This window comes from Danio rerio, chromosome 9 (assembly GCF_052040795.2).
Source record: "Danio rerio strain M-AB ecotype USA chromosome 9, GRCz13ab, whole genome shotgun sequence".
NCBI classification, from domain to species: domain Eukaryota; kingdom Metazoa; phylum Chordata; class Actinopteri; order Cypriniformes; family Danionidae; genus Danio; species Danio rerio.
In genome coordinates this window covers 21311041-21326811 of record NC_141029.1, presented here as the reverse complement: position 1 = coordinate 21326811, position 15771 = coordinate 21311041, and the positions used below count along the sequence as shown (strand labels likewise).

Here is a 15771-nt window from a genome sequence, read left to right as displayed (position 1 = left end):
CAAAAGAAGATTTTTAGAAAAATGTTGACAACTGGTAGCCATTGACTGCCATATAGTATATTTATATATACACATTTCAATTTCAATTTATTTTTTTAATTTCCAAAATCAGGGTTGGAAAATCAAGGAATTTTAAAAGGTCTGTTTGAGACATTGAAAGTCAGGAAGCTTTACAATTTATTTTTCCAAGTCATGGAATAAAAGGGATTTTTGATAGTTCCTTTAAATTATAGATACCATTTATAAAAATGTAACTTCTATTCCATATCTATCGCATTGTTTCACCTCTGTTATATATGGTCTGTTTTTCACCTCCATTTTATTCCTTTCACACTTAATAACTGGTAGTCACCCAAGTCAAATTAATTGATGAGACTGTATCTTTTATTAATATATACAGAAAAAAATATCCATTTTAGTAGGTTTGGATTCAAAACGACTACTTCAAAGACTGGCTGTTAAAAAAATGACAGAAACACAATGTAATATTTGTAAAACTACAATCGAGATGTGGAAGAGCGAGCACTTCCTAGCCATGTAAACAGTAAGTACCTCCGATAATTTTATCTGAGGTAAATAATAATGGCTATTAAACCAAGTCCTGCACAATGATATTCAACCTAAATCCATTTTAATATAAAATGTTTTATTTTAAAGCACAGAGGCCTATTTTTACATTCAGCTTTTTAGGCAGGGGATTTGATATGTCTTCGAGTGGCAACCCTGCGGCACTCTTCCAAAATATCTTCTCTTGTGTTCCATAGAGAAAAATCAACTCTAGAACCAATCTGCTTGTTAAGTGGTGACGTGTTGGTGTTGTATGTAATACTGTTTCCGAGTCCAAGCCACTATTCATTTAAGTTGAGAAACCATTTGTTTATGATCACCTTTTAGTCATATCACACAATAAAGTAAATTTTACATAAAGTCATAGTGTACACAACAATCTCTGGGCTTGCTGCATAACAAATACCAAAATTTTTACAATTTGTAAAAAAAAAATTAATCACATTCTGGCAATTGGATATTAATTTTCGAAAGTATTCAATGGTTTTGTAAACGTTTAATTATTACCATTTCATGAGTCTCCCCATTCAGTTAAATAAATCGCTTGGTCCCGGAAGCCGCTCCGCGTGACGTCACACTTAACAAGTGGATTGAGCGTGAGAAAATTTAATTTTTAAATTTCAAATTAGCAAGCTGTACCATGTTTTGGTACTGACCTTACTCATTTCTTTTTTCCTCCCATTGTTAAATTTTCTGTTTTCATTTTCTGCATCTATAAAAAAAACAAGACGTGTATACAAAACATGTAAATACAGAGTACCCGCGGGGTCTTGAAAGCATTGAAAAGGTCTTAATTTTGCTAATCTCAAATTAAGGCCTTAAAAGCCTTGAATTTGGTATATAAAGTCTTGGATTTTGTTACAAAGGTATTATTTTATTCATTTATTTTTGTCTTTCTTAGAATTAAGTTACCGCAACAACATTAACTGTTACTAATGTAGGCTAATTAAAAATTCATGCAGAGTAACGTTGAGTGCACCTCGTGCCCCACATCATAGCAGAAAAATGTGCGCACCCGTTACTATGGTTACTAGGCAAGTGAGGTACAGAACAAGATAGTCGCAAAGAGCATAAGCTGCGTCCCAAATCGCATATTTATGCACTATTCTACGCCATTTTGTAGTATAAACAGTGTACGTTCACACTGAAAACTCTAAAAATAATAAGTGCACTTTAATTACCCGGATGATGCACTCATTTAGCTGGTAAAATGAAGTGTGGAATGATGGATAATTCACGCACTCAACGACCGCAGGTTTGCCTACGTAGCGGAAGGGGCGGAGCTATCGGACGCACATGTTGGATAACTTTATTTTGGATGGTGAAAGCAAAATTCTCCTACGAGAGTGATTATAGTGCCTCCCGATGGTGAATGTGGTTATACTCACGGCAGGTATTATTTGATCATTCAGTCGTTTATTTCACTGATTTGGCAACCGTCAAACATCATCAGGGAAACGGTTTGAATTTTCGCTTCGTAAAAAAACATTAGTGTGCCATTTGGGACGACACTACATACATATACTATCCTGTAGAGTGTGTAAGTGCATAAGTACATAGTGCATGAGTACGTAGTGTATAGTGTGCCATTTGGGACGCAGCAACAGAATCACCAAGAGGTGACACTAGTGCAATTTAGGAAACCGTGGCTGCCATTTTGGAAAACTCCAATAGAACAAGTCTGTAAAATAAACTATTAAAAGTGCTGTATTGTCGTCTTCCAGGTTGTATCTCAGCTTTATTGCGCTTTTTAAATAAAAAAAACAAAACAAAAAAAAAACAAAGCAGGCGAGGCAGTGGCGCAGTAGGTAGTGCTGTCACCTCACAGCAAGAAGGTCGCTGGGTCGCTGGTTCGAACCTTGGCTCAGTTGGTGTTTCTGTGTGGAGTTTGCATGTTCTCCCTGCCTTCGCGTGGGTTTCCTCCGGGTGCTCCGGTTTCCCCCACAGTCCAAAGACATGTGGTACAGGTGAATTGGGTTGGCTAAATTGTCTGTAGAGGATGAGTGTGTGTGTGGATGTTTCCCAGAGATGGGTTGCGGCTGGAAGGGCATACGCTGCGTAAAAACTAGCTGGATAAGTTGGTGGTTCATTCCGCTGTGGCGACCCAGGATTAATAAAGGGACTAAGTCAACAAGAAATTGATTGAATGAAAAAAAACAAAGCAGCTGCTTGCCATCGCAACAGCAATAAGATCCAATGGACAGCCGATCGCTTTCACTCCAAAATGGTGGAATCTGGGGCTGTTGCTGGACGCTGCTGTAGCAATGGAACTTTCTATTGAGTGTCGCCTCTTGGTCATTCTAAGCTCTTTGATAGTCGCTTTAGTTTGTCGGCTAAAATTGTGTTGGCTAAAATTGCTAAATTTCCCAGAGATGGGTTGCGGCTGGAAGGGCAACCTCATGATAAGTTGGTGGTTCATTCTGCTGTGGCGATCCCGGATTAAAAAAAGGAACTAAGCCGACAAGAAAATGAATGAAAAAATTAATGAAAATTGCCGGTTTAATCCGCTGTGGCCAAGGAATCCGAATTACGTTTGGGTCAAGCCTGTGCCAGGAAATGACCCCGACGCCTACTGCTGTTGGTCCCAGAAATCTTTCAAGCTAGCGACGATAGGTGTTATGGCCCTGGACTCCCATATGAGGGGTGCCCAACACACCGTGTGTAGTACTGCTCGTTAGCGCCAACCACCTACAGTGCAGTTCTATGCTATCAGTAATGAATACATTTCTACATTAGAAGCATTGCCACCACAGCCAAGGAACATCCCATCTTACTGTGGCTTAATACCAACTCTGCGGGCAGAGGTAGTGTTGGTACTAAAAACAAACTCTGAGCACCACTCTTACACATCGAATGAGAACATTACAAAGGTTTTCAAAACCATGTTTCCTTACTCCGAGGTTGCAGCTTTATTCTTGTGTAGAAGCATCAAAACTGCATATATTCTTAAATTCAGATTAGCTCCATTTATAACTGAAGATCTGACTGACCAGGCCAATGAGGCCAGTGGATTTGTGTTCAAGTTTGATGAGAGTCTCAATAGCATGACGAAAAGTAAGCAGTTGGACCTTCACATTCATTCGCTACTGGGTGGACGACTTGACAGTTGCATATGTATTAAATATAACTGATGATTGAAATGAAATATTTTTTTTTAATTCAAGTAGTCCACTTGTACATAATTATTTTCTAGGGTTCAAAATGTATACAGATTTGACATTTTCCCCTCATATTTAGGTACGAAGTTGGCATTGAATTACATTTGAAAAGGTATTAAAAAGACTTGAATTCTATTTGGAGGATCCCGGGGGTACCCTGAAATAGCCAGTGAGTTACAAAGAAAGCAAACTGTTACAAAAAGCTGTCTGCTGACCTCGTTCATGGCATCGTCTATCTGTTTGAGCTCCTCGTATTTGTCCCGGGACTCTCGCAAAGGCTGCACCATTACCTCCTCAATCTGAGGAAACAACTGGAACACAGAGAACAAACAGCTTGGCCTGCTGGGCTTGACCCAAACCAGTGTTTGATTTCTCCCTGAAGGACTCATGTTTTGTGCGTTCAGGTCTGACCTTCATCACTGTCTCGAACATGGGGATCAGGACAAACTTGATGAAGCCGATCTGAGCCGTGGGTTTGGTCACTTTCTCTCGGTCCATGAAAGGAGCCACAGGTAAACCTTCTGCCTTTTCTCTGTCACTCTGGTGGACAGGAAACACAACTCTGATAAATGCATTGGTCTATACAGAAATAATAGAATAACTATTACAGGTATTCTCCTGTATATTACCATTCTACCCAGCCATCATCTGATTAAGTAGGCCAATTTTAATGTATTTCTCCCATATTTGTAATCTTTTTTAATGAAAGGTGGTAGTAAATTCAACACAAAGCCCATTCCCCAGCCCACTAAACCACTTTACTTTCAAATGTGCAATGCTTTGTTTTATGTTGACATTCAAGCACTTTTAAAATACCATAAAAATTCAAAACTCCCTCTTTTCCACTAAAGCCATGTGTTGTCGCCCTTCTTGTGCAATCTTTAAATCAGTCAATTCATGATGCATGACAGTTCAATATGTTCCATACAGTGTGGAAAAAATATTCATTTTAGCCGTAAAAAAATGTAAAATTCTACAGTAAAACTCATAGTTGAAGAGTTTTATTAGCTGAAGAATTATTAGTCCTCCTGTTTATTTTTTACCCCAATTTCTGTAAGGGTGAGAAGATTTTCTTCAATTTCTAAACATGATAGTTATAATAACTCATTACTAATAACTGATTTATTTTATCGTTGTCATGATGACAGAACATAATATTTGACTAGATGTTTATGATGCAAGCTGAGACTGCAAATGGAGCGAGTGACGTCACTGTGATGGGTAGGGTTAGGGGTGGGGATAGGTGAGCCCATTAAACAGCATTGGATGCAGCCCAGATTGCACTGCACCAGGTCTACAGCCAGACCCCTCTCGAAATCTGCAGAAAATCTGCGGGTGCAGATTCGGGATTGCCTACTAATACCAAACAAACAATAAATATAAATCAAGGATGTCCAAACTCAGTTCTGAATAGCTGGTGTCCTGCTGAGGTTAGTGCCATTTTGAGTTTAGCTTGCTTAAACACACCTGGGGAGGTTTCTAGTATATCTAGTAAGAGCTTGATTAGCAGGTTCAGGTGTGTTTGATTAGGGTTGGAGCTAAACTCTCCTGCACATCGGCCCTCCAGGACTGAGTTTGGACAACCCTGCTTTAAATGATTGCTCCTACAGTAATATTATATATACAGTAGAAAGGAAAGTGGTTTTTGTTTTTACACATTAACATGTACTTATGTTTGATTGCAGTAACTCATCCACCTGCATGAAGTACTCCTCCAGGAGACAGTCGACCCAGGGCTCTGCCACCTCCATGGGCCGAACCTCATTAGATATGTCGCAACACTTGATCAGCACCATCTTCAGCTGCCACAGATACAGAGACACACGGGTGATTCTAGAACTGCAGGTACATTTCACATCTCCAAGGTAAACCTACTAGATTATTTTTTTTTATAAAAAACATTTTAATAATGCGAAATTATATCAAGTTATCTAAAAATATTATAGTTGTATGTGTACTATAAAGAATCTTACTTCCTTAGTCACTTTTTTTACTTTTACTTCTCCCCCACTTTCTCTCCTCAACTTTGCTTTCACATTCGGCTGGTTTTAGGGGTAGGTATTTCACTCATGTTTGACAATGTTTGCTCAGGGTATAAGAAGGAAACATAACTGTTGATCGGGGGGAATGGCTTTTACTCTGCGTCTCCCGCACACCGGTTTCATAGTCTTATATGGTAACAAAGGCAGTTTTACTGTCTTTGTTGCTCAGCAGTGAACATGCTACAGCTAAGTTTCTCTATACATTACAGTATGTTAGTTTGTTTAATTCTACTGTCTGTATATTTAACAAAGTAACTTGATAAATAACTTTGCCTGCTTTAAGGCATTAAGATTCATTCGCTTTATCAATGGTGATAACAACTTTAATGGAATTAAATTAATCACAATGCAGTCATATAAATAATGGATTTAAACACACCAACCTTCAACTGCTTTCTGTTCTCGATTATTGGTTCAGAATCCATACACATCAATCAAACTGACTAAAAATATTATGTTAAACTTTGCATTACTTAAAAAATTATAAAAGTTGAACCCCGATTAACTTATTAAAATAAGTTAAAGAAACATAAAAATATGTGTTGTCTCGACTTTATTTCATCTTTTACAGTGTGTATTTAGGGAGAATTTTGTCTTTATATTAACAGACTCCCACTATACTTATTTTTGACTGTCACTGACTCTTCAATCACACATTCAGCTTCAATTATCATAAAAAATAAATGAATTTAAGTGTAATCTTTTTGTGTGTATTTGTGTTCACTTGTAGTAATTTGCATTGTGTTTTGGTCAATATGTTCTGGTCAACTCTGTTTCATCCGTTATAAAAAGGACTAAAACACTGACAGAAATGTATCATGTGAAATAGCATCACTCTAAGAAATGTGACTTCCTCTGATGAGAAACTCTGGAAGGCATTGGGACACGTCTTTTTTTCTTCCCTCATTAATTTGTTCAAAATATGCCTAATGACTTACAGTAAATTAATTATGTCAACTAATTTGTCAATTATTTCAGTAAACTTCATATTCACTTTTTACAATCAATGATATGATGATGAAAGAACTTCAAATTCAGTTTTAGACATGCCATGTGGTCTCTGCTTTGAGGTTAGCATCTTGAGCTAAAGCAAAAAATGGTGGATAATGTCAGCTTTGTTACTGCCAACTCAGTTTAACATTAATTTAAACAAGAATTAGTAACAGAAACAAAGGTTTCTCATCACATTTAAGCATTTTGCATTATTTTAGTTTGATAATGTATTCAGTTTACAGTAAATTATACATTTGTTGTAGCCTGTATTATTCCAGTTTAAGCGAAATGAATGGAAAATGCTTGAACTGTATCAGCAATTCTGTAATTAGTCACACATTTAACATCACAGCATGGTAAAAACACTTTAAAGTAAATAATGGTGTTGTAATACGTTAAGAAGCTCACACAAGTAACATGCTCCTCATTATTGTAGTCAAAGCTGTCCACTTTCTGTTTGAAAGAGTCCATGATCTCTCCATGTCGGGCCATGTCTGTTGCCAGTATCAAGGTAATGGTTCCCTGGCAGAGAAGAAATAACAGAACCAGCAGTTATTCACCATTTAAGAGCTCCTACCAAACATTCATAAGGGTTTTAAATCTATCTCATATTCAAAAAAAGATTTATCATAGTGTCTGTTCATTCACGATCTGGTCTCTCTAAACTCCTGTACTTCTAGAGTCTACTTTGCTCTGATTGGTCAATCACTTAGAGTATGTGTGGAAAATTGAACTTATTTGAATTTCAAAAAATAAAAATACTAGGAAAAGTTTTTATTACAACATTCTTCAGAGTATCTTCCTTTGTGTTCAACAGAAGAAAGACACAAACGTGTTTGGAACAATGGAGGATGAGTAAATGATTTCTGGAATTTGCATATTTTGTACTACAATGGCGACTTTGGGGCACACCTGACGAATCTGTTTGAAGGCTTCTGGATCGAAGCTGGCGAAGATGTTGCAGTCTGGCTGAGAGAAGATCTGGAAGGCCACAGCACAGTGATGGTTCTCCAGAGGAGAGATGTCATTGTACCTCACAGCCAGCTCTGTGCGCGCGTTTATCTGATAGCTGGACAGAGGAGGGACTGTGTATGATCTACAAACACTCAACAGCTGAAACCTAATGCAAATACAAAATGTATTTGCATTCGGTATCCAAGTGGCAGTGGATGACATGGATCATTGACTTGCTATAAATACACATAAGATAAATATGTTACATTGTCTACATGGTGTCTCAGTGGTTAGCACTTTTGCCTCAAAGCAAAAAGGTTGCAGGATCGAGTCCCGGCTGGGCCAGTTGGCATTTCTGTTTGCACTATTTGTGAATTGAATAAACTAAATTGGCCATAGTGTATGAGTGTGAGTGTATGGGTGTTTCCCAGTACTAGGGTGCAGATAGAAGAGCATCCACTGTGTAAAACATGCTGGATAAGTTGGTGGTACATTCCAATGTGGCAACCTCTGAGGAATAAAGGGACTAAGCCAAAGGAAATTAAAATGTCAAAGAGTTCACACCAACATACCCCTCATAAAGCGGTTTTAAACCTTTGTAAAAGTTTATTTTTTGTTAAATGTGATATTTTGAAGTATGTTGGCAATTTGTTATCTTTGACATCCATAAAAGAAAAAAAAAACAAATACTATTGAAGTCAATGGCTACCGGTTTCCAATATTGTTTCAAAATTGTTTCTTTTGTTCAACAGAACAAAAAAGGTTACGTAAATAATGACAGAATTTTCATTTTTGGGTGAACTGCACCTTTAAATATGAAAAAAATGTCCACTTTGGAATTGGTTGAGATTTATATTTAGAGCGTTTTCTACATCAAATGACAATAGGTTAAAATAACAAAGATGTCTTGTTTTCTTTCATTTTAGACTAAGCCTAAATCTATTGAATACAGAGAAACAGAGTAGTCTTTTATTCATTCCTTAGATCTATATGGGAATTTATTAAAAGTGTGGAATTGGTACATTTATGTGTCTCATAAGCAAAATAAATTAATAATAATAAATACAGTGAAAGTACAGTAAATACATGAATGATATGAATATTATAAATATTATCAAAAAGCTAGACACTAGATATATTTATTATAATTTAGTGGAATATTACAAAAATATCAAATATGTATTTTCTTATGAAAGGATAATGCATGTAATACACTAAATAAATCAAAGGAAGAAATCTTGTAGACCACAATTAGAATTAAAATACCTATATTTTAAAAATGTAAGATTCTTATCTGCTGAACTGCTATTATATAAATATTCTTACACAATCATGCAATTTGTCTGTTTATTTTAGTTCCAAAAAAACATTTATTTAAAATAAATTTATTTTGAAAGTTTATGAATGTCTTTTTTAGATTATCAGTGTAGTTTATATTACAGTTTTTCTCAGTCGCTTTGGTGCATTTCTCACAACACTAGTGCATTTCTGCACAACAGTTAATGTATTTCTAAAAACAATTAGTGCAAACTGCAAAACCTAGATGATAACCTGCAAAAGTGCATCAATTACTCAAAATAGATAGTTCATTCCTAAAAAGCAAGTATGCATGTCAATCAAAGTGTCAGTATCATCAAAATGAAAAGTCCTGACACCATTGTTTATGAACAAGTCGTGTTTTCATTATGGGTTTACTCTGGACATTTTTTCAAAGCAAAAAAGTCAGATGTTGGTGGCACTTCCTGAAAATGCTCAAGACAGCACTATATACTATTTGCACAGCCAATTGAAAACTACTGTAAAGTTGGACATCACTGCATTTAATGAGGTATCTGAGTACAAGACACTGAATATGTATGTTTCACATATTTACTCTGCATTTGCTCTTTACAATCCTAATTTATTCACAGCATTGTGCAAAAGAATAAACACACCCTTATTTACAACAAACATAAGCTGCGTCCCAAATGGCACACTATACACTATGCACTCATGCACTATGTACTTATGCACTTACACACTCAACAGGATAGTACATGTATGTAGTGTTGTCCCAAATGGCACACTAATGTTTTTTTACTAAACGGAAATTCAAACCGTTTCCCTGATGACGTTTGACAGTTGCCAAATTAGTGAAATAAAAGACCGAATTATTAAATAATACCTATAGTGAGTATTGCCGCATTCACCATCGGGAGGCGCTATAATCACTCTCGTAGGAGAATTTTGCTTTCTCCATCCAAAATAAATAAAGTTATCCAACATGTGCGTCCGATAGCTCCGCCCCTTCCGCTACGTAAGCAAACCTGCGGTCGTTGAGTGCGTGAAGTGTCCATCAATACACACTTCATTTTAGCGGCTGAATGAGTGCATCATCCGGGTAATTAAAGTGCACTTATTATTTTAAGAGTTTTCAGTGTGAACACACTACTTACACTATTTATACTACAAAATGGCGTAGAATAGTGCATAAGTATGCGATTTGGGACGCAGCTATAAACTCCCTTTAGGTAGAGCTGTGCACAACTGTACACAATATTGCAGTACATATTGAACCTGAACTTGCAACATACACAGGTCTCATAATTCATCAAATTGTTCAATTTTAAAGACATTTTTAGGAAAATAAAGCTTTAAATTTTTTTTTTATAAAGTTTACTTGACCGATTTTGACATCAAGTTCAACATTTTTGTATGTAATGACTCAAGTAATGAAATGAGGACTGTTAGTATTCAGCATTCACAAATTTAGATCATTTTGACTGACATGACAGAAGCAAATGATAATGTTATAAACAGCTGAAAGTTGAATGAAAGCAATTGATGCATGTCCGAAAGCATTTTCAATTTGTTGAAAGGAATGAGAAACTGCTTCTAGGATGTGCACAAATGACTAATTGTTTAGAGAAATGCATGACCTGTTGTGCAAATGTAAATAGTGTTGTGAGAAATGCCCCAAAGCGACTGAGAAAAACTGTAAATACAAATTGGAGTTGGGCTTGTGATCCAAAGATCGCACGTTTGAGTCCCAGCACTGGTAGGGATTTTAGGTGAGAGGAGTGAACAACCAAATTCTCTCTTTGAGGTGAGACCATTGAGCAGGTTTAAGGTGTTTATGTGTGAGCTAGTCCCTTTGGATAAAAGCATCTGCAGAAAATGTATTAATTCAATTTTCCTTCAGCTTAGCCTCTGATTTGTCAGGTCACCACAGAACCACCAACTATTCAAGCATATTATGCTGGAGGACACCCACTCCAACACGAGGATAACATGCAAACTCCACACAGAAACGCCAACTGGCCCAGCAGGGACTCGATCCAGCGACCGCCTTGCTGTGAGGCGACAATGCTAACCACTAAGCCACTGTGCCACCCCTTCTGTTAGAAAATAAAAATGCTAAATGTAAAATAAATGTGCAGTTGGTGGCTCTTACGTGTTGTTGTACCCAGGATGGTCCAGATCATGACACACCGCCGCGGTCATCAAAATCAAAATATCCACTTGCGTGAACTTTTCCTGAGAAACACACAAGCGCAGAAGTGTTAAAGAAGTTTAGAGGTAGGATTGAAGAAGAGGACACAATATACAGCCTCTACAGCAGGGGTGCTCAGATTTCATATTAAACACACCTGCCTGTCATTATCAAGTACTGTTCAGGTCCTAATAAATTGGTTCAGGTGTGTTTGATCAGGGTTGATGCTGAAATCTGTAGGATGATAGATCTCCAGGAACGGGGTTGAGCACCCCTGCACTACAGTAAAAAATCATTACGTCAATGGGCGTCACGATTAAAGCTCCGGTCACACTAGAGTTTGTGTGTGCGAAATTCTGTCATGTGGTGCTGCGAAAAGGGGCAGGAATAAACAAGATTATTAGACATTAAAAAAGCGAGCGATTGCTCCATGTTTTACATTTCTGTCCAAAGAGGTCATGTTTTGATCCTCGGTTGGTCTCTCGCAGTCAAGTGATGTGATTTCACAGGTCAGAGTTCACCAAGCTTGAACTTTGCACCGCAGCAACCTGCAAAACTTGACGCATGACCCCGCGTTTCCGGTCTGACGCATTCGCGTGCATATGAATGGGAGTCTATGGAAGGAAAAGCCCAGTGTGACCGCAGCTTAAGGAACGGAGAATCCATTAAGCCCACTAGAAAGCACTCCAACTATCCATACATGTGCCAACCAAACTACGCTTGATACGGGTTATCTGAACTCTGATTAAACCCTTACCTGCAGGACATTTACAGAAACATTTACATTATATCATCTTAACCCTCTACTGGATGCATTATAATAGATCTATAAAAAACATATTAGACTGTTTTTCTTTTCTTAAAATTACTTGAAGTGCTGTAAAAAAAAAAATTTGGAAAAAATTCTTTAAGGTACTTTATGATGTTGCCATATGGCAACAATGTCCAATTGTGGATCTAACTTAAAAAATTCTAATTTAGAAGTTTCCTAATAATCAACGATTGTGTTGTTTAAAATGATTTAATTGGTGTTGCAGTATTATTAGCTTTAACACAAAAACTTGTACATATTCCTAACAACTGATATTTCAACAGCTTTCATTTATTTCATTCTTTTTTTGCTGAATATTATTAAAAACAAACATACTATTGTATTATCATGTATACAACATACAGAAAATATATTTTCTCTAGTAAATATTACACCAAATAAATAAGTAGTGTAATATATTCAGATGCATCAGAGTAATGTAGCTACTACCTAACAATGTGTATATATTATACTTTACTACGCTTGTTTATCTGCCACAGAGCTAACTTACTTGAACTGTCTCCATCACTGCTCTTATCAAATATTCAATCTGCATCATTCTCATGGTCGCTAAAACCAATCTCATCCTCACTTTTATCTGCAGGAATAGCCAGTTCTGTCCTTTTCTTCTTTCACTTACCATAGAACATGGTGGTGCTCGCTAATACACTGTTCCCTGTATTGATATCTACTCAAAAGTAGTATTGCCATTGAAACTAGATTTTATCTATAATGCAAATGCCATTAACACATGACTAATCAACATTATATTCCTAGCATTCATGTTGTTATTGTTACAACTCAAAAGTTCACAGCTGACCTTGCTAGCTAGCTAACCCATTGCAATATTGCACGTTCCACTATTGCACAGTTCTGCCATTTGGCAACACAAACATTTGATTGATTAACAAAAAACTAATTTGATAAAAAATGGAGTTGTGAATATGTTGTCATAACTTACTGGAGGTGATGTTTCAGATTTTTTTTTATGGATCTGACATAATTTGATTTCCTGAAAGAGTCCAGTGACAGACTGTGTCTCTGCATTGATCCCGTGGGCCAGCCTGAACACCCACCAGTGATCTACTCAAACCTGCAGCTTCTCCACGATGGACGTTCAGTGTTCTTTAGCCTCCTGTGTCTAGACTGCAGCTCTGCACAAGAAGTTTGGCCAAAAGAGAAATGATCGTGCCCAACTGAGCCTGATTTCTCTTGAGGTTTTTTCCTTCACTTTTGAAGTTTGTTCCTCGCCAATGTCACCACTGGATTGCTTAGTTTTGGGACTTGTGGAGCTGCGCAGCGATGGATTTGCTCTTCAGTGTTTGGACTTTCAGCAGTAAAAATTAAACTAAACTGAACTTCAACTTTGAAAACTGGATGGACACAGTCTTAATTTACTCTAACGCCTATGTTAAGCTGCTTTGACACAGTCTACATTGTAAAAGCACTGTAGAAATAAAGATGAATTGAATTGAACATATGTGATCCTTTCTATCCCAGTTTTGAGATTGTATAGCCATAAAAATAAGTAAAATACTGTATAGTCTATTTCTGTTTATTACAGTAAATGATAGATTAAATATCAAGGTTTTGAGATGTTTACATTTATAACATAATTAATTAATTTTTGAGCAAAAAAAAAAATCAGAGGATTGCAACCTAAACATTGATTGAATCGTCTCTGGGTAAAGTCCATCTATGGAGAACATTAAATCTGCTTGGGAAGAACTTGCAGTAGAAATTCCAAGTGAAATTTGGGAACAAAGTCTTGAACTGGTTCACAGACGTTCTATTAATGCAAGACATTGTCTCATACAGTTTAAAGTGTTTCATAGGCTTCATTATTCCAAGTGTAAATTAAATAAAATATTTCCAAATGGTTCCCCAGTGTGTGCCAAATGTCAGTTATTAGACTCTAACCTGTCTCATTCCTATGTATGTGTCCCAAATTACAGAGTTTCTGGAACAAAATATTTTAAGTTTTTTTCAGCTACAATAGACATTCTGATTGAACCAGATCCAATATTAATTATATTTGAAGTTTCCGAAGAAATTTTGAGACTTAAACTGCTACAACAACAGTTTGCTTCATATGGGTTGATCTCTGCCAAAAAACTCATCCTTTTGTTTTGAAAGAAAAAAGAGGTTCCAACTCTTAAATTATGGCTGACAGAGTTAACAGGTACACTACATCTGGAAAAAATCAGATACACCCTAATAGACAAGTATTTGTTATTTGGAAAAATTCGGTCCCCTTTTATTTCCTTTTAACAAACTTGTAATTAATATGTTTACTACACCTTTAGTACCTATGTTTATTGTTGGATAGCACTGGTGGGTGGTTGGTTGGGGGAATGCATGTTTTCTTTTATTATTATTATTATTATTATTAGTGTTATTTTAATTAATATTTTCATGACTGTTGTTTGTTGTTTTTTTTTTTCTCAATTATTACTTTATTTAATTTACTTTTTAAAATGTTAATTGTTGGAATGCAAGTTTTATGTTAATGTCAAACAAAGTGTATATTCAAGTAAATGTCAGCAAAAACTTCTCATAATAAAAATATTGAAACTAATCGTCTCTGGGTTTACGTTCGGTACAGAAAAACCTTCTGATTCTCATATCATTCTCTTCATACATTTCTTTTCTACCATCAGAGATGGCAAAAAGACTAATATAATAATTTAACATCTATCCAAATTCACAAATGTCAGCTCAGTGCCTGAAATAAAAGGACAGCATGCAACTTTAGCCACATTTTTCCTGCTTTATTTTGTTTTAAAGCTCTACATTTGTGAAGGAAATGTTTGTTTGCTGCCTGCCCCATACCGCTTGCTTGCCTTTCGAATTGTTCTTTTGGATTTTGCTTTACATTGTATTTTGCCCCCTGTTCTGACCTTTGCCTGTTTGACCATTCTTTAAAAAAAAGCTGCTTATAAAACTTGCATGCCCCATTTGTGACAACGGGAAGTCCCCATAAAACATGAAATGTCAACACATGTGTTTTGACAGTGTCTATGATCTCTGCTCTGCTCAAATCTGTTTTCTCCTACACTGGTAAGTAATTAGTCCTCTGTAATAGCGCTGATAATTAATCCAGTGACCTCTTGATACACGTCCATGGCAACAGCAGCACAGATCCAAGAGAAGAGAAGAGCGAGAGGCTGAAAGCATCTTCATACCGCAACACAATTGCTTTTACTCCCCCAAACATCACTCATTTATCATCACTCAGCCTCCCACTCCTCTTCAATCTGCTGATGCACAGGTGGCTCGTAAGCTTCAAAACAGATACACTTACAAGCAAAATGTCTGTTATGAAATGTCGTGTGTCACGAGACGGTGTGTGTATACCTGTAGGCCGCAGAGGTAGATCATGCTGTACATCATCTGAGTGACGCAGAAACAGTGGCGGAAATTGTGAAAAGGGTTGTTCCTGTAATTGTCATGGATGCAAAGCTGAAAGTGGTAAGAAAGGAAAAAGGCTGTTTTATTTGTGTAATTTTATTATATTTTAAGCCTTGTAATTGCACATTATCTGTTAATTTTGCCTTGAGAACAATGCAAATGAATGGAAAGGGCTGGCAATTTTATATATAACAGAAAATTTACAAGATATTATTTATATTTTTATTTAATTTAATTTTACTTTTTATTCTGTTTGATTTTCAAGCATTATCCAAAAGATATCATTATATTAAAGTATCACATTCAGTCCCGGCCACTTTATTAGGTACACCTGTCCAACTGCTCATTAATGCAAATTTCTAA

General features: G+C 36.5%; 1 protein-coding gene across 4 annotated transcripts in view; it reads right to left on the bottom strand.

The window, feature by feature from the left end:
- The window catches only part of pde9aa (phosphodiesterase 9aa), a 54394-nt gene that overhangs the window by 309 nt on the left and 38314 nt on the right, over positions 1-15771 (bottom strand). For all 4 annotated transcript variants that reach the window (XM_087267653.1, XM_087267654.1, XM_087267656.1 and 1 more), the window contains 8 exons: positions 15355-15459; positions 11148-11230; positions 7673-7829; positions 7169-7282; positions 5423-5527; positions 4137-4265; positions 3941-4036; positions 1224-1279 (listed from right to left, as the gene is read on the bottom strand). In XM_087267653.1, coding sequence (XP_087123779.1) covers positions 1229-1279; positions 3941-4036; positions 4137-4265; positions 5423-5527; positions 7169-7282; positions 7673-7829; positions 11148-11230; positions 15355-15459 — 840 coding nt within the window. In that variant the 3' untranslated portion in view covers positions 1224-1228. The remainder of the gene's footprint in view (positions 1-1223; positions 1280-3940; positions 4037-4136; positions 4266-5422; positions 5528-7168; positions 7283-7672; positions 7830-11147; positions 11231-15354; positions 15460-15771) is intronic.